The sequence below is a fragment of the Chiroxiphia lanceolata genome, chromosome 17 (genome assembly GCF_009829145.1).
Source record: "Chiroxiphia lanceolata isolate bChiLan1 chromosome 17, bChiLan1.pri, whole genome shotgun sequence".
Classification (NCBI taxonomy): domain Eukaryota; kingdom Metazoa; phylum Chordata; class Aves; order Passeriformes; family Pipridae; genus Chiroxiphia; species Chiroxiphia lanceolata.
The window spans coordinates 4,387,114-4,406,911 of record NC_045653.1 but is presented as its reverse complement, the minus strand read 5'-3'; the positions used below and the strand labels follow the sequence as shown (position 1 = coordinate 4,406,911).

The following is a 19,798-nucleotide window of genomic DNA, read 5'->3' as shown; positions in this document are numbered from 1 at the left end:
TGAGGACAGGGGGCTACGGGGGTGTGCGGGGTCGGGTGATGAGGACGGGGGGCTACGAGGGTGTGCGGGGTCGGGTGATGAGGACGGGGGGCTATGAGGGTGTGCGGCGTTCCCGTGATGGGGACGCGCTCCCGCCGCTCTCGCCCCGCCCCGCCCGGACGCCCCCCTGTCCGCCGCCGGCCCGGCCATGCCCCGGGGCCGGGCTCCGCCGCCTCCGCCCGCCCCGTCCCTCCCTCCCCGCCCGCCCCTCGCTCCCCCTCCCCGCCGCCGGGGCTTCCCTTCGCGCTCCATTCAGCGGTGCCGCGCCGCTACCCCGGCGTGTCCCGCAGCCGGGCTGCGCTTCGCGCCCGGCCTCTGCAGCGCCTGGCCCCGCGGGCGGGCAGGGCCGAGGGGCCATGGGGGGCTCCTGAGAGAGCGGGGAGCGGAACGCCCGGCCCCGCGCCGCCACCATGGAGCCGCCGCCGCCGCCCGGCGCCCCCAGCGCCGCCGAGCCCGCCGGCTGCCCCAAGGACACCGACCGCCAGCTGCGCCTCCGCCTCTGCGTCCTCAACGAGATCCTCAGCACCGAGCGCGACTACGTGGGGACCCTCCGCTTCCTGCAGTCGGTGAGCGGCACTGCGGGGCCGGGGAGCGCCCTCGGGGGCACCGCGGGGCGGGCGGGGGGCCCGCAGGCGGCTCCTCCCCGCGGGCCGGGGGCTGCGAGGGCGGCGGGGCAGCGCCGGGGCACAACTTGTGGAAGTGCCCGGGCCGGGCCCGCTCCGCCGGGGGGGAGTTTGTTCTTCTCTTGGAGGGGCTGCGGGGGCGGGGGCCGTGCGAGGGGCCGTGCGAGGGGCCGGCGGGGCTGCGGGGCTGTGGCCGCCGGCGCGGAGCGTCCCGGACCGCGCGGGGACACGGGCGGCCCCGGCGGCGGCTCCGCTCTCGGAGCGCCTCGTCCCTTCGGCTGTAGGTGTTCAGAAGTTGCTTTCACACCCACGTGGAAAACTCTCTCCGTGCTGCCGGTTATTTATAAATAAATGTTATATATGTTTCGGTTTAATGGTAAACATAAATATGTGATTGGGCCGTGTGTGTCTGTGCATGTGGAGACAATTATACCCGCCACTGAAATTATCCATGGGCTAGTTCAGAAGAAAAACTCCATCTGGATATTTCCTTTTTCCCATATAGGCTCTCGATGTGGAATTCATCAGCACACCATCACACCCCTCCAAATAACTAGAAAAGCCTGCAGTAAAAGTTACTAGATAACAGAAATGCCATTTAAAAAAAAAAGAATAAACTATTTGATCACACAGAGATCAAGAATCAAAGCAAGGGAAGTCTCTGCAGAGATTTCTAAAAGATTGGTCAGGGCAGAAATTCTTTCTGGTGTTTTGCTGGATGAGTAGTAAACTCTGGTTTCATCTAACTGGGCTTAGACTCTTGAGCCCTTTTTGACCTGTCCTTCTGGCAAGGTTTTTGTTTGTTTTTTTAAAAATCAGTTTGTCTTCAATGTTTTTCAGATTCACCCAAGTGGCAAGCTGTCTAGCATAAAAGATAAAGGAAAAGGATGTGGTTGCTTTATGAACTAGTCTCTACTTGAATCCTCCTTTTCTCTCTCCAGTAGTTGAACTCAAAGCCTTTAATTTGAGAAAGCTTCCAGCTGAAGTGCCAGTTAGCTTCATTTAGAACTGTGGTTCTGTCTCAGTGTGAGAAGATTTTTTAAAAAAAGCTGCAAGTTGCAGCAGTGCCCCACCCTACAGACAAAATAAACCCAAAATCCTTCAGAAAACTCCTCTGTCCTAAGTACTGAATTTGAGACTTTATCAGCTGCAGGCTAGACTGTAGGTTCAAGCTACATATATTTTTAGCTCCAGTTCTTAGAGCTAAATGTGTTTGCAGAGTTAACTAATGGGATTTTCATATATTAAAAACCTCCCAAAAAGTCATTTATTTATTTACATTCATTAAGTTGGCAGTTTTCATGAGAGCAGTAGTGAGTGATATGCCCTGGCTAATGGCAGGAGGGGATCCTGATGGAGCACACTGGGCTGTGGTGTCAGGCTGGCACTGCAGGCAGTCAGAGCCCTCCTGAGGCACTTTAGGTGTAGAGTGGCTGTAGTACTGGGTGTTGGTTCTGGTAGTGCAGCTTTACCCTCCTATGGGAGCTTGTGTTTTGGTAATTATGTTTGAATAAAGCACTGAGGGATGGGATCTTTCCTATCTCTGAGCCTTGGTTTAGAACAGCATCCACACACAGGCTTAACTTTATGCACCTGTCAAATATTCATGTGCTGTCCTAAATAATGATAGTTTCTTTAGTCATTGACCTATTTCTTATGGGCTGAATCTCTGTTCAGCTGCATTTGGGTAGTGGAATGGTGTTAGCCCTAAGGAAAGGAGAATGAGGATCCTACTGCACTGTGTGAGGGTAAGAAGAGCAGTAGTGGGATGAAAGTTTTAAAAATAAAATTTGGAGTGTGAAATATTTTCTGCATAAACTGCATGGATAGCCATAACTTAATCCTTCTAACAAGGTAACCCAAGGGAGAGAATTCTGCTCTGCCTCCCACGGTGGGCAGCTGAGCTGGCATGCAAGGATAATATCATCCACATAATCACTGGGATTATAGGCAGTTGTAGTCCAAAAGTTTTGCCTTATGACAAATGAATATACACTAATGAAAGTGCTGCTGCAGCTCTGGGACCCTGTGTTCTCAGCTCTGCTTGGACCTCCCAAAGGAAGGCACTTTACTCCATTAGGTGGTTCTCCTGAGTGCACTGGTGTTGCTGCAGAGGAGCCACAGTTCCTGCCCCACGGGTCTCCTGCTCCCCAGGTCGTGTTCTGTGTGAGCAGCACTCACCCAGCACAAAATAAACGTACACTGGGGTAAAGCACCGGGTTAACACTCCAGCGTGGCTGGGTGAGGTTGGTTGGTTTCTTCACAGAGTGAGTTGTACTGAAGTGGTTTATGCTCCATATGATCCAGAAGTAATTTTGGCTGCAGTGAAAGACTGCAGTTCTGTGCGGGACAGGTGCAGTGCCCAGATCTTCTGGAAACTTGTTCCTGTCAAACATGAGCTGAGAGGGCATGTGGGGGGCAGGTTCCTTTGCTTAAGAAACTTCAGTAGCTTGGATTAAATAAAGAGAGGCTAAATCTCATCTTTCTATCACCAGAATGAGTTTTCCCCACGGAGGCTGGGACAGTTGTGCTTTAGAGAAAGATTATGTGAGGGAATCTGTGCTCTTTGTTAAATATTTGCTATTGAAGCCCTAGTCCTCATTAAGCATTCTCAATAAACAATGTTTTAAAAAGCAAACAGCTAAATTCTATGGGTTTATTCAGAGCACTGAGGGTGCTTGCTGGCAGCAGCTTCCTGTGTTCCCTAGTAATGTAAAAGAATCTCTTAAGTATTTAATACTATGCATTTGCAAATAAATCAAAGTAACTTCAATTTATTAACAGTAGTTTAATCCTTTTTAGAAGATTCATATGTGATGATGTTTAAGGAAAGGTTTCATTTTTCTTTTCTTTTTTTTCCTATGCTTAGAAACCTTTTCCCACAAAGCTGCAGGGGAAAGTAGGTTTACTATAATCATGAGGACTCAGTCCTTGTTTCCTTTGCCTAAAAGATTGTGGTCCATATTTAGCTTCCATAAATACAGTGGGTATTATTAAAGTTATAAAACATTGAGTTCTCTTTTCTAACAATAATAATTGTGTTAGTCACAGTTAAGAACATTTTGCTATGAGTTTTGCACTCATTTAATGAAAATGGTACAGATGTTTACCTATTTAAATAACATTTAGTCTCTAGAATCTGTTATATTTCATACCTAAAGTAATTTTGACAAATTTGAGTTATATCTGCAAATTTAACTTAGATTTCCCATCGTTTTTCACTGTGTATGTGATTTGTAATGGTTTTATTTCATTTAATTTTGGACACAAGAAGGTATTCCGTGTCAGTTTTGCTCCTCTTTAGTTTCTGGTACTCCTGTTGATATTTGTATTATAGGTATATATACATATATGTATGTATATATATATATATATATATATATATATATATATATATATATATATATAATGTATTGTAGTATAACGTATCAGAACTATAGAGAGAATGAAACCCAGTAGCTTTTCTGTGATTTGTTCCATATCTTATGAGGTGAGATGATCAATTCCAATGGATAGAGTCTGGATTTTATATTAAATGGTAATATAATACAGCTATGACACTATATGCATATCATGATGTCAGGAGTCTTTAATTTTCCTCCATTTAGCCTCAAAGTGAGAGGTTGAGAGGGGAGAAATTTTTTTTCTACCAACTCACAGCTGATGACCTGAAGTTACTGATTTGATTAGGAATATTCACATGCTGTGTTGTGTCTTATGTGTCATTTTGTTAGGCAGGTATGGTATTGCAAAATATGGAATCCTCCTTGAAGAAATGCTGTGTAAATCAGGAGTATTAATAGACAATACTGCAGTTATGCAGCTAGGTTACTACCTTTACCAATAAAGGCTGATTACACAGCCAAACCTTTTAAGCAGCAGGGAGAGCTGCTAAGATCATTAAAAGAACTACTGACCAAACGAGAATCAAAGTGGAAAATTGTCAGAAGCTAATGGAACTTTACTGAAAGTTTCTGGAGCAAGATAAACTTCAAAGAGGTAAAGGCAGATAATTCTGTTGTACGTCTCTGGTGGGATCATACACCCATGAGGATTTTCAGGCTCCAGACGTCAAGATTCAATTAATCCTTTAAAGGCCTCTTTTAACTCTGTGCAACCTGTGCAGAAGTGTTTGCATTGTCTGTGTAATCTTAAATATTTCTTTTCTGCGTGACAGAATCAAGCCAGGTGATAACTTAGTTAGGATGACCAGTGGGGTAAATGCCAGCTTCTGTTTGCTGGCACCCAGGACTGTGGGCTGGCTGAGGTGCAGCCCTTGGGCTTGGCCAGTCCCTGGGTAACTGTTCTTGCCTGTGCTGTCACTGGTGTGGAGAAGTCACGCACAGTTCGTTGAGAACAGAAAGGCTGTGGTTTGTTTGACTGATTCCAGAGAATCCCAGTCAAATGTGTGACACTAATACTGAAGTAATTAAAGACCAGCTTTCAAGTAAGGAGGTACAGGAGCCATGAGCAATTTCAGAAATGCTCACTGACCATCGTTCTAAAAATAAACCGAATAGTGGGTGCACAACAGTTAGCTGTCAGTTTTTTAAAGGTTTGTTTTACCAGTTTGCTGATATAATCACATAAATTACACGTGGAAGTGTAGGAGCAGTAATTATCCAATACACTGGATTGCAGAGGTAGGTATTTTGTTGCATCACTTTTTTTTTTTTTTTTGCCATCCTTTAATTTCGCTGCTCTAACCTGCACATGCAGCTCCCACAATCTAGATAATTGCAAATATGTAAAGCCAAATTGTTCTCTACGTTGTACATAAATGTCTCTTTCATCTTTCCAAAGACAAACCACCAACTTGTAAATTTTAATGTCGGAATGACAGGCTGTACTTTTAGTTTGAGCAATTGCTGTTTGTTCTGTGCAGGCATGAAAACAGTATGAAAGTTGCATTGTTCTTACCAGAGAGGTATCAGGTTGGATAAGTAGTTGTACCAGTACTATTTTTAGGTTTTAATACTATGCCATCCTTTATTTTTATGTGAAGACTGGAAGTCTTTTTCAATCCTATCAATTGTATAACTATGTTAGGTAAGATGTGCCATCAGATACATTAGCCCACATCCTACAGACTCAAAATATTTATGTTTTGCTCCCTTTCCTTACTTGCTTTATGGTTGTAATTGATCTAGTATCTCTGGATTTTGCACTCCACCCATCTTGAAACATGATAAACATCACAGGCTTGTTTGTTTTTTTTTTTCCTTCTTCATATTTCACAATGCTGTTTGCATCCAAGACGGGGCTCTGGTGCTCAGATAGAGCAGCACACAAACCATTTGTCTCAGCTGTGGGGTGTGGTTTCCTGTCCTCCCCTGTTCTCTGCCTGTTTCCCCCCAGCAGATACAGATAAATGCTGATTCTGAAAGGTGAACCATATGGTTTGGGTAATGTTGCTCCTTTATTATGAGACAGCTAAAAGCAACTGGGGAGAGGAAGGAGGTGGAAAAGGAAATTGTTGGAGATGATCTGAATTAGTTTTGCTGTTCTCTTATTTTGGGTCAGTTGGTCACCTATAGCCAGTTGTTGGGACTGCAAATGATCAAGATTTTCTTCTGTTTAGTCTTAATATCATGGGACATCGCTCTTAAAAGCCTGGTTCCGATGTATGTAAATTGAGGAAGATCACAGCTTTCATTTTAAATGTTGTGTTTGTAGCCCTTCTGTTTGTAAAGATAGAACAGTAACCAAAAAAACCCCAACCACTCTTGAGTTTTTAGGGGCTTTTGTTATGACTCTTGAGTATTTGGGGTTGGCAATTCTGCTAGTGGAGTTTTCTATTTAGACTTAAGTATAGTGCAAATTCTGCTGCTAAAGGCTCTAGTGCAAATAGGTTAAAAGGTTCTTTTGCCCTTGATACAAAGAGAGAATGTGAAGAAAACAGTCTGGATGTAGAAGGTGAAGCATAGCTGAAAAAAACAGAAAAGCAAAACAAAGCACAGGAAGCTCTGAAAATATTTATTTGTCTGAGCCCCTGGTCTAGAGAGCCCAGATTACAGCCACGGGGCTCGGAGCAGGGCTGGAAGGACACAGGATTCCCAGGTTCTCTCCTGCTCTGACATGTGTGTCTGAGCTTAGTGTGTCACTGAAAATTGTGTGCCCAGCCCACATCTTTGGCAGGGAGGCTTCACAAGTCACAGTTACCTCGGAGTACAGCAGGTTTTTTATAAGAATTAAGGTGTTTAGTTCTTTTTGCACTCTCACAGAATTTCCACGATGAGAAAACATTAATAAATCCCCTGTGTAGTTGCACCAGTTTACTGCCACACGAGTGAGAACTAAAACTCCTTTCTCTTCACTTCCTTTAGCTCATTGAGCTCGATGTGCATCTGACCCTTGCTACCCTTTATCTCAGACCTGCTTTGGCCTCCTTACGTCCTTCAGAATGAGGTGTTCGACCTGGTTCTGGCTCTGCCTCTGCATCTCTCCCTCCTCTTGGTTGCAGTGCTCTCATCAATCAGCCCCTTTGCCTTTTGTCCCTCCCTCTCGCTCCAGGGATGCCAGTTGTTGTCTGAACATGTGCCATGATCTCTGGGGGAGGAGGGAGAGCTTGGCTGCCCTGGGCTTTCCCAGCGCCGCGCTGGTGCCTCTGCAACAAAACTCCCTTGCGATAGCAGTCTGGGAGCTGAGGGAGTGAGGGGAAGGGAGGGACAGACACCCCGGGCTCTGGTAGGAAGGGCAGAGGGATCAAAAAGCGAACCCAGCATCACGGAGAGCAGCAGTTATTTGAGCTCCACGCATAGCTTAATGCTTGATTTTTACAACGTTTGTGGCTGATATTTGCAGGAAGCAGATTTATACCCGTTACAGAAGGTTGTTTGTCCCGAAATATTGGAAGGGAAAAAGTTTGAAAGCCTTGCTAATTTTCCACTTCCCAGGTCACAGTGTTTCTGCCCGAGGCAGGAGTACTGATTTGCAGGGGTGGGAAATGTAAAACTGAAGAACCACATCATATCATAGAATTGAGAAAAATCGTCTTGGAGAGAATCTTGTGTTCTGATATGTAAGGAACTTAATTTCTGATGGTTTATCCTAGTGTTTCAAGGTTATTATTAGAAGTGTCTTCTTAATGCCTAAATATCTAATATTATTTTGCACTGAGCACGTAGGTGATCTTTTTCTCTTTGCGTCAAACCCTTAAATATATCATGGATGTTTCCCCATTTCATTTCAGACTAGACTAAATTGTCAAATTGTTTAACTTTCTCAAAAACTATTTAACTGTACTTCTGATAATTCTCGTGCTGTTATCTGGATTCTCTAATCTATTTATTTCCTGAACACTAGTGCCCAAAACGCCAGAGCCTTAAGAAAGTTTTATCTGAGTTCATATCTGCATTTGAGGACAACTCCTTGCTCATATCAGTGACTGTGACTAGGTGCTGGCATATAGCATTTATGGGAGAAGTTGAATATTTAGGCTTCTGGGGGGTACCCTGGAAGTGCAACACTGAACCCTCCTCAGGGGGAAGAGAGTGGTGAGTTTGCAGACCAGCTTCCCTGTGTTCAGACCCTGGCAGTCCCAGAGGCATCCCTCACTGAGAGGGTATCTGCAGCTTGGAAAAGCAGGCTCTCCCAAGCACAGTGTCTGCCTTCAGGCCCCCAGATGAGTCTGTGACAGATGAAGCTTTCAAAAAATTACTTATTTCTGTTGCCTGCCTATTGTCTGCTTCAGGCACTTGCAAGAAAATATAAGGGACTATGTGTGAATTTCCCTTTTCTTTGCAACTGTGGAATCCCCTTTCTGTTTTGCTCTCCTCAAATGGATTTGCAGCCTGCAATGGTAAAGGCCTTGCACAGTTGTAGAGTGGTTTAGGATATAAATGTATGTTTTTGATTTTGATGATGTTTGAAATCCCTGTGCAAATGGCAGTCTATCCTGGTCACCACCAGAGAGTATTGCTGGCCCCAGCCCCTCAGGGGCAAAGGCTACCATCAGTTTTTGTGCATGAAAATGGGAACTTAGTGACAAAGTTTTGCAGAAACCTTATGGGAGCTCTGATATCTCGTTGAACCAGGCTTTTACTGGGGCAAAGGCTTTCAAATCTCCTACACCTCACCTTCTTTTTTGAGTTACTCTTGAAGTTAGGAAAGAGAAGTATATTCTGTGGACTCATCTAGTTTGTGAAGGGTTTTTTTTATTCACTAATAGCAATGGCCATGATTACAGCAACCTGTTTTGTGGATAAAATCTTTAAAATTGTCCTGAATGGTTGCATCTCTCAGTTTCTCTGGCTACATGGAGAGGTTGCTTTGCAATCCTCATTCAGCCAGGCCCTTTTATTTTGTGCCTTAGATGACATGAAAACGTGTAGTTCCCTAATGCCTCTGCTTATTACCATTGTATTTGTATTGTGGTGGGATACTTAGTCTACATTTACACAGCAGTGTTTTGCTAAATGCTCTGAATTGAGAGATGATCCCTTGGGTAGTGCACTCAGAGGTGGTGCTGTCTCAGAGTGCATGAAGGCTGTTTGAATTAGGGATGTAAAAGTTACACTGTGGCATAAGGTGACTGCTACTTCTTCCTCTTTTAGTGTGGCATTCAGTCCCTGCCCCCCTTTTTGTCTCTCTTTCAGTATTTTGTTTTCTGTTTTCAACTCATGTTGAAGTAACCAGCCCTGTCTCTTTGAAGGATGGGCTGGAAGCATCACTATCTTATCATGTTTCTTATCAATTTTGAAGAGTTCCCATTTAGGAGTGGGCATGACTGCAGCATTCTCAGCCTTTAACAGCCAGAGGCAAGGAAAGATTTCAAATAAACAATGTCATTTCTCAATTGGCTACAGAGACTTCCTTTTGGAGGGATGCAATTCATGCAAAGCCATCTCATCCAGACTGAATGCTACCTTTGACTGCTTTTCCCTGCTGGGTCACAAACAGAGGCTTGGACTGGGGATTGCACCAACGGCAGGCATAAAACTTGACCAAAGTCTTGGATTTAAATATTACTGCTGATGAAGATTCCTGCTTAATTGCTTAGTCAGGTGTGATTAGAGCTTTAAGACTATCTCTGCATGTATCATCCAGTCAAGCTGTAGCAGAGAGAGAGAGATCTGTGCTGGGAGAGAACCTCAGGGTGGTTGTCTGGATAAAATGCCTGACTTCTCCTTCACCCCTCTGTAGATGCCACTCATCTGAAGAGGCCTTGGCTCCCTTTGAACTGCAGATCTCAAGAGTAGAGTAAGAGAAAACAGCTCTGTGGTAATGAGCTAATGAGCCCTCCTTCTTAGCAGTAACTCACTGCTTACACAGCTGAGTGCCATATGTCAGGCATCAGACACTGGTTGCCCAAAGCTGGATGTTGCTCTGAGAGGCTCCTTTGAACCTGGGGACCTAAGGGCAGGTATTGACCATTCTGGCATTGTGAAGGTTGTGTATGAATGGCTTCCTGCCCTTCCACCCACTGCTGTCAGCACAGGAACTTGTCACAAACTGGTTGGCAATGTCACTTCCTACATATGTCATATGTCTTTGAGTTGCAGGGAGGGCAATAGATTTCTAAACCCTGATTATTTAAAGGTTAGGGTAGTTACTGAGATGATGGGACTGTGGAACTGAGTTAAAGGAATATTTAGGTTCATGTAAGGATATTGGGTCATTCTCACTGCTACTGCCATTGCTGTAATTATTTCATAATCAGCCATACAAATAATAACCTTGCTGCAACTCATCTGATATCTCATGACTCATGGAGTAAATTTGCTGACCTTTCTTAACCTGACTTGCATTTTGTACTTCTGATTTTGTTTGTGGTCAGTTCTTGTGCCAACAGGTTAATTTGGTGGTTCCCAAACTATGTTTTTATGTAAAATGAAGGCACTTTTTTTAACAAGCACTGTTGTTTAGTCATTAAAAATCTTTTAGATTAGTCACAATTTATTTGGCCCAGTAATACACTTCTAGTTAAAAAAAAAAAAAGGGGGGATCAAACCATCTAATATGCAGGGTGCTGATTATATATTCCCTGTGGGTTTGTCATTGTTAAGTTGCCACTCTCTGAGTGATAGAACCAACATTTCCAGGGCTCCTGCTTCAAGCATGTATTAGGAACTGTTTGGTTGCGTGTTTTTGGTGTGAAACTTGATGTGATCGGTCCCGGAGTTTGACTTGCACAAACCAGGCTGCTGGTTTAGTTGTGCACCAGTGCTGTTGCTGGTGACACCAAAGCCACATCCTTTCTGCTGAGGTCTCTTGGCCCTGTGTGTCAGAATAAGCAAAGGTTGATCCCTGAAAGGCACACTGCTCACCCCTTCCCTGAGAGCACCACTTCTAAAGAGGGAGGCTGGTACAGTCCTTTGCAATGGTGACCCACCAAGGAGTGATGCTTATCTTTGGGGTCTGAGCAATTTGTTAAGAAACAGCTTTAAACCCATGAGGCTCATTTAGTGGATGGCTGTCAGACTTTAACTACCTTTGTACATGATGGAATGGGTTTAGGTTTAAAAAATCCTAACAACACCATCCACATCCTTTTACACCTTTTTTTTATCTGCAGTAAATCACAGCAGTGATAAGACTTTTGTCCTGAAAGTTTTGCCTGCTCACGCTTCTGGCATGCTAACCACGGTTTGGGTAATTTGGAACAACCCATCACGGGATACACAAGGGGAATACTTGTCAGGAAAGAGGGGAAAACATAAAAGTTTGCATTCAGGGGATTATTTTGGAGGCTGAGGAAGCTGACAATGAGAGGAGTTCCATGATACTCAAAATGTGTGTCACTGGTGGAGGGCCCTGCTTTGGGGACAGACTCCTGATAAGAACTCAGTAAAATGCAAATTCTTATCTCAGAGAGGTGGGTGGGTTTTAGCTACACAGCAAAGTCTCAGTCCCATGGGACTTTCTGTCTGATCTGGCAACTGCTTTGAATGCATCACCTCACAGGGAGCCTTGGCTGTTAACCTCATCACTAGGTGGCTAAAGAAGCCCCTTTCATTTTGTGTGAAGGGGCAGCAACAGAAAGCTATAAAACTTTTGACCTGGTAAAATGTTTTGCACTCTGAAACCTGATTCTTAAACAGAATCCAGGTTGTTTTGGGAAAGATGGACAAGCCTAATGTAGGTGTACATGAGTAGGCTATTTAATAAGTAGGTCACAGAGGAAAAGGCATGGAGGCAAAAGTTTATCTGTGCTGTTAGAGCTGATCAGTGGTTAATGCTCTGTGTTGTTAAGCAAGAGACTTCGGCTACAAAAGTAGTAAACAAAATAGTGCCAGGCTTTATTCTCTGGCCCTGAGGCCAACTGGCATGATCTGGTCTTGTCTTGTACCACTGAGCAATGTGAGTCTCAAAGTAGGATGGATTCATTCAGAGTCCCTGTAGCGAATGGTCCTGGCCTGTCCTAACTGGCACCAGGCCTGAGAATTGTTTGGGACAATGCTGGTAGGCCCAGGCCAAAGTGTGCCAGGAAACCTTTTACCAGTTTTCTCCAGAATTGTAAGGCTCAGGCCCTTGGAGCTCACCATGGCCACAGCTCCCACCCCAGGCTGTGGGACATCCTGCTAGAACAGCCCTCTGGCAGAATGGAGCTGAATCCCAGAGCCAGGGTTAGCTTTTCTGGGAGGGTGGCTGATGTGGTTGCATTTATTTCTGGTGCTTTGTTGTTATGTGAAAGTTCTACACACCAGGCCAGAGGTGCTAGAAATACGTTTTGTCAGCCTTCCTTAGAGTTCTGTCATTACTGACTGTTGTCATTACTTGAGGTCTTTTATTTTGTTTAATGTGCAGGGGAGACAGAAAAGAAATACAGTTTAGTTTAAAGACTGCTTCAGGACAGCATAAAAAGGAACTGGATGTTAATTACCTAATTCAGAGTATCATTACTGACAGTTGTGAGCTGAGATATCATAGACTGAAAGCACTTTGGTCCTTCATATGAAGAGTGCTTGCTCATTTCTCTTTTATTTACTTCCCTTTTTATTGAGGAAAATCAGAGGCTTCAAATGATAATCATTGGACACTTGCATATAATTTTTGTAGCTCATGTCCCTTTGGGTGCTGGTGGTTCTGTCTGTGTTGTGTTACTGAAACTGTGCTCAGAAGTCAGCTCAGATGGGAAGCAGCTGTTTGTGATGAGAGGGTGTTGACAAGACACAGAATAAAGGAAGAACAGCAGGGGAAGTTTTCCAAGGAGAGCTGCAGAAGTGTGTTTGCTATGAGCATTGGTCTGTCAGCCTCAACAGGAAAAGGAGAGATACATATTTGTTAAGGAGACACTTTTCACAGAGTTTGGCTCCTTTGTTGGCTCTTAAAACTTTACGTGGGAAATTATCCCCGTGGCAAATACACGTTCCCTCCTCTGTGTTGGCACCAGTATTCTGCTCACATGTGAGGAGAAAGAAAGAATGTGTCCTGAAAACTTGTCAGTAAATAAGTAATGATTTTCAGGCTGTCAGGACCAAAGATGATTGTTTTGGAAGGTATAGTGGAAAAGTGAGGCTTACCAATTAAGTTATTGATACAAGACAGAAGTACCACTGGAGTTTTTAACTTAGTCATTGAATGGTACAGGAGACACGAAACCTGCTACATTTAGTGTTGCAGGAGTTGTTTTACTGGGCTTTTTACTGAGGCTTCCAGCTTTGCCAGAACTGAACTTTTCGGACTGTGCTGCATTCAAGTCACATTGCCCCACGTTCTTGGTGTGCTGTTGCCTTCCTTTACAATGATTGCAAAGCCCTTGTGCAAGGACAGATAACCTCACTGCACGTGGGTTTTTTCACTTCTGTGTGTTCCTCCTTCAGCCCTTAGAAACAGCATTTGCCAGAGTAACTGCACTTAGATGTTAGGGAACAAGAGCAAGAAGCATTTAGAAACAAAATTGGACCAAGAGATATAAAATATAGTCAAGGCTTTTGAACTGAATGTAACTGGAAAGAGTATTTGTTTTAGAAATGAATGAAAGAAGTCAAAAAGACAGGTCACTGCAGACATATGACATCATTACACAGTCTTTCACTATTCACCAGCTATGATGGCTCTCTGAAAAAGTCAGCTGTGGGCAGTTCCTGTTGTTATAAATTACCAATTGTGCACAGTTTTTATTACTTTTCTTTGCTTTTTGTTCTTGGTTGGGTTTGGGTTTTTTGTATGTTGGTCAAGTGGGGCAATTATTCAGTGAGCAAAACAGTCCCTAAAGAAGTGTATGTTTTCCTCTTTTTTGACTGTTAAGCCGTTCTTTCTTTAAACATTTAAAGTGCTCGGCTGCATCTTGATTTTTGGCATGGGGAACAGATCAGGCTGATGAAACTTTTGCTTTGTGGATGGATTTGTTGGTGAAGGGTGCTGGAAGTTTTCTGCAGTTACACAGAATACAGGGGGAAATCAAAAAAGAAGGATTATGTAGGGTGGTACTCTGTTTTGCATGACGTCTGGTAGAGCACCTTTGGAGCATTCTGTTACCTCTGCAGACTTTATCTGTGGGAGCAGAAGCCCAGGGGGAGCTGGGAAAGCTCAGCCTGTTTTAGCAGGTGCCTCTCACCTTGCAGGATCAGCAGCTTCTGCATGTAGAATGTGAACATCATGAACAGCGAGGTACATCTGGTGATTCCACTCTGACCTCCGTTCCCTTCCCTGTTTAAAAACAGCTTAATATGCATCTTGACATAAAATAAAGCCAGAAAGAGCAGCCATGCTCTTGATGGGTTTTGTCTGTTATACTGTGCATGCAGTGTGTCATAAGAGATCCTTTTGCACAACACAGGCCAATGCATCTTTAAGCAGTTGCACAAGAAAAGCCACAATATTTGGAAAGTAAAGTATGAATCAAAGTTTTTTTTTACAGTACCCAAGGAGAGGAACTGAAATTTGCAAAGAGCAAGCAAGAATGAAATTGCAGTGGCAGCATTACCACGTCCAGGTGGAAGCAAGGCTGCATGACATCAGTTCTCTTTTCATGTGGTTCTGGGGGAGCTGCTCGGGCAGCATGGTGTTGAAAAGCAGCTTAAGCCAGTGGAAAGAAAAGGTTCAGGCTATTTCACTTAGAGAAGAAGAAAATTTTGCTTTGAAGTGCATTGATAATGAAGATACTGGTCTCTGTTTATGCAGGACTTTTTTGAGTGGATCATCTCAAAACAGACACCCAGTATTTAGCAGGAGAAACTGAGGTGCAGAAACCCAAAATGAGTTGTGCAAAGGCTGCAGGTACCAGAGCCTTGTGTCCATTCCTTACCTCTTCTAGAGAAAAAGCTGAGCAAAAGATGTCACATGAGCTACACGACTTTTTTTGTTAAAAAGTGCAACAGAAATGTTAATTCTTTAATTCAGCCTTCAGGCAACCAGCTGACATGTCCTTGGCAGTTAGTGCTTGATGAATTGGTGGTCTTAGCTCAATTCCAGGGGGACTGTTAGGCATAACCAGAAGCAGTATTGACAGTCCCTGTGCACAGATAAAGAATCAATGGGAATGGGAGGCATTAACAGTTTTCCATTCTGGGAATACCTCTGCTGGATGCAAGAGACTGTGCTGGGAGTTTTCCTGCCCAAGTCCTATGAGAACATAAGGTGTAGAATGTAAGTCTTGGCCCTTCAGGAATTGCCAGTCAGCCACCTTCCCGTTGCTCTGAGGGAGTAGTAAAAATGTAAACAAAGAAGTTATGTTGGCTCTCAGAATGACTCAGTGGCAGTTGTCTGAACAGTTGTGCTCATGCTAAAATCTCAGCAAGTGCAAGTACAAACACTTGGACATCTGGTAGTTTCACACTTGCCTGTCTGTTTGTGTGCGAGCTGCTGAACCAAACCCTTCCCCACGCTCTGCAGAAGGACTTTCTGAGGCAGTAAGTGCAAGCCTGAGTTCTGCAATCAGCACACATCGAGCACAAAGTGTATAAAATTAGAAGTGAAGTGAAAGTGTCAGTGGTTAGAATGTACTGCTGGTGCTGGCCCTGCGTTCACTGGGAAAAGCCAATCTGGCCAAGCAAAGCAAAACCGTCTAAGGCCAAGCTGAATCCAAGGAGAGATTTCAAAAAAAGTTGTTATAAAAGTCAGTATATAGAACATTTCACTTGTGTGGCTTCTCTGCACTTGTTTTTTTGGTGAGGAGCTGGAACTTCAGAGATCTATATTCAGAAGGGAAGTTTCTTCCTCTGTAATATTTTAGCTTCAAGGTTCAGAGTTGAAGTTTGAAGGTAAATTAAAGAAGTATTTGAATCCTGAAATTCACTGCACAAACCTGGCCTTAGGGACAGAACGGTTTATTTTTGGTATGTTTTGTACCTCTCTGCACACTTCTGATCTTTTAAGGCTTCATCTACCTTCTTTTCATTAATTTTGAAGATATATCTTCACTCAACACCCTTGTTGGGTGTTGTCCTTAAAATTCTCCTTATTTTCACATAAAAAGATTTTTGTTCACCAGTTCTGAATCTCAGAGGCCCACGACTGCTTTGTTCAAACTAACACAGTACTAAAATAAAAGCAGTAGCATAACACCTCTCTGCAAACCATGATACTATTGAACCTTTTGAAGAAGAGATTGGTGAGATTTTGAGGGAGAGTGGGATCATAATTTCAGTATTTCCCGGCCATTGCAAGCAATTGGAAATGCCGGTGTATGTGATATGCCATTACCCTGGATTTCATGTGGTATTTCATGTAATTATCTTAGAGTACAGTAGTTCAAACCAGAAAATATTCTTACCAATTTCACTCTTATTTGCTGCTTAGAGCTCTGATTTGTGTTTGCAAGCACATTTAAGTGGGGTTGCTGTGCTGACTGTCACTGTGTGTGTTTGTCCAGCCCCATTGCTGGAGTCAAGTCCTGTGGTGTGAATGGGGACGTCTGGGGTTTGTATCCTCAGCTGCCACAGCTTTCTGTAGAAATGCAGATTAAAAGCTGCAGTGGTTTGTTTAAATGCTGAAATACCGAGTTGTAGAGGGCAGCATTCAAGCAACAGAAGCACATTCTGTGCAGTCTTGTCAGAGAGGTCTAACCTTCAGGAGAGGAAGGAACAGAAATTAGAGGGCAAAAATTGCTTCAGCTCTCTCATTTGTATCAGTTTGCAAATGGGAGTCACAGTCCTTAGTCCAAGTGCACATTAATTAACAGTTTGTAGTTGACTGTGGGATGGCAGCTGGAGTGACTGAAGATTAGGCATTTGCCTTGCATTTTAGAATCAGGAAATGTTAAATACAGATGATATTTGAGTGACAGTTTCAAAGAAGGAAGAGAAATGTGCTGTCTTAGTCTGCTTCTGTTTTCTAGGCTTATGTTATTTTCTTGTGTTTGCTGTGTAAGCAAGTTTCAGCTGAGTTGGTGGAACTGGTTAGAAGGGTTGAGACTTTTGGATGAAGTAAAAACAGATTTCTAAGGTGTTCTTTTGTTTGTTGTTTTTGGTTGGTTTGTTTGTTTTGTATATGGAGATAATTTGGACTTGAGTGTCCTTTTCCGTCAGATGATAACACCAGCTGTGGCACTAGTGACAGAAATCTCATCATCTTTTAATTGCAGAGCTTCTTCCTTAAGGATGTATTACCTGCCCATTCTGTTGTGCATTTCAGTGGGATCTGGCTAAGTGAATAATTTCTGTCTTCACTCATCATTACACAAATCTTCTCTTAAAGAAAAGGAAACCTCTCTTTCCCAGCAGTCAAAACACCAGGCAGTGACAGGAGCTGCTTCCAAATCCCCCTGTCCCTTGTGTCTAGGTAACATTCAGTTGTCAAATTTGCCTGTTTTTCTGGGGCAACTGCTGCCTTTAGGAGCTTTTGGATGGGATGCACAATGCCAGACACTCAGCATGATTTCCAGCACATACTTCTTCATGTGAGGCTCTGGGACTCTGTCAGGATTCAGGGACGCCTCTCCAAAAGGTCTGATGTGCTTTGGAGTACCTGGAAGAAAAAGGTTTGGTGCTTCATGATAAGAGCACTTCTGAAAAGGGGACTTTGTGCCTCATGAGGCAATCCTTTTATCATACTTTGTCCTTGTTTGTGGAGTTATTCTGTTTGTAGGGAGTGAGGGAGAAGGAAGAAAAAAAACTGTACATCAAATTCAGATTTCAGATGTGGAGTGGTTCAGACATGCAGTGAAATGCTGTAGCAAGTTTTCTCTCTACATCTTTCTTCAGTCAGCACTGAGATCTGAGTGAGTTGTACATGTTGTGCATACCAAAATTTCGTACCCAGTGAAGAAGTTCTCATTGTTTTCAGTCAGAATATCTTTCAGAGGAGAGATGGAGAGGAACCATGAAATGCCAGCTCTCCACGTTCTTGTCGAGAAGATACAGGTGTGGGCAGGGGAGGGTTAGTATGGGACAGTTATATGAATGTTTTTAATCTTGGATGGCATCAACTTAAGAAAGTTACCATGGGTCCAGAACTTGAGGAAAGTAATTGTGTGAAGGTCTCCTGATTCAGAATTCAGGGAGAATGCTGAAAAGTTGTTAATTTAGTCTTTGGAGCTATGTGACAGGTGTTTGTTATTTTTGGTGTTATTTGCACAAAGCTGCTTTTTTGAGGATTCACCTGCTCTTACTCTTCATTTGCCTGCTTTGGTTGGAGCTGCCTGTGTAGCAATTATAGCATGAAATAACTGTTTTCAAAGTGACTAGGGCTTATTTTAACCTTCAAGGGGATAAACTCTTCAAGGGGCCACGAACTCTTGAGAAATAAAATTTCTTTTCCTTTCATGTAAAGTTTTTCAGTCGTTTTGCTTATAAGGGAATTATATACCCAAAGATGTAAAGAAAATTGTGAGAGAACAGACTAGAAAAATATGTAAAAACTTAACTTTGTAGGCAGCATTACAAATGCAGGAGTGCAAATATTTCTGCAACATCTCTGAAACAGGATTTCTGTGCAGTGAGGGATAAATACACAACGGGAGAGGAAAGGGGTCCCATTAGGTTTGTTCCTGCACAAAAAGAGGATGTTGGGGCAAGTCTCCACCTGCACAGGGCTGGGGCCTGCACACTCAGCAGAGGGGTCTGCACCCTGCCAGCTGCCCAGGAAGAGAAGGGATGAGGCCTGGCTACAACACTTGCACAGTCCAGCCTAAAAATCTTGTTTGGCAGTAAATTCCTTCTGCTTTCTATGTGTTTATGTTTTTAGTTTCTAAAACTTATGCCAAGATAGTTCCTCCCAAACCACATATATAGATATAGAGATATACTTTCCCCATTTATTAATGGGAGGTACCTTCTAGACTACAATACAGTTATGGGGTTCTTGTGTTTTTATAGTGTATTCTTGGCTATTACTGATTTAAGTGGAGTCTTGATGAGTTTACATAGCAGTCATAACTCTAAACTCATAAGCTATTGATGTGTGGTACAACTGCTAAAGCATGCATGAGCTGGAAATCTTGGCAGAATCTGAAGTGAGTTATGGGGGGTATTCTTGCATAAAGAGTGTGGTGCTAAATATTAGATGAGTGTGCTCCTCCTCAGCAGCTCATATCTGCTTTCCAGGTTTCGAATTCTCCAGGTGCAGTGGCTGTTTCTTCAGCAAAACAAATCAAAATAAAGAAACCAAAAAAATCTGCTATTTTTTCATATATCACCGTGCAAATCTTTCATTTAATAAAATGCCAGGGAGGTATAGATTCGCTTCGGTGGTGGGAACACGGTAGAAACTTCAATCCCTGCTGCCTTGAATTTTAAGAGGAGAAAATGTAATTTGTAAATTGTTGGAGGAATCTGAGGCCACCAGTGCTTCAGAGGCAGAAATAACTTCAAACAGAGTAAGATGATTGCTCCAAGGGCTGGGTATGAGGGAGCAACAAGAAAGCATTTCTCTTCATTTCTGGGTGGTAGCTTTCTTTGTTGGAGGACAGATGAGCTCATAGCAGAGGCAAGAGTAGGCACAGTAAGGCACAGGCATGCCCCTGGAGGAGAGTTGAAAGAAAGGATTTTGGAAAAGAGAAGAAAAAGGCTAAAAAATCCAATCAGCAGACTCGGGGAACTAAGATCTACTTCTCCCTTCAAAGGCAACTGAAGAGTCATTAGCACGTGGAGAAACCGAAGCGCCGTTGGTGTGACACACCACTTCATACCCTGTCCTGTGCACACCCTGAGTGTTTGTGTACAAGGGCAGGGAGCCAGTCTGTGCTTCCCTGTGTGGATGTGCCCCCCAGGATGTCCTGCTGGGTGCTGGGCTGGTCGGGGTGCACGGCCTTG

The 19,798-nt window shown here is 43.6% G+C and overlaps 1 protein-coding gene across 2 annotated transcripts in view; it reads left to right on the top strand.

Moving 5' to 3' along the window:
* The first annotated feature begins 341 nt into the window (after positions 1–341).
* Positions 342–19,798, top strand: part of PREX1 (phosphatidylinositol-3,4,5-trisphosphate dependent Rac exchange factor 1) — a 146,781-nt gene continuing 127,324 nt past the window's right edge. For both annotated transcript variants that reach the window (XM_032704963.1, XM_032704961.1), the window contains exon 1: positions 342–605. In XM_032704963.1, coding sequence (XP_032560854.1) covers positions 450–605 — 156 coding nt within the window. In that variant the 5' untranslated portion in view covers positions 342–449. The remainder of the gene's footprint in view (positions 606–19,798) is intronic.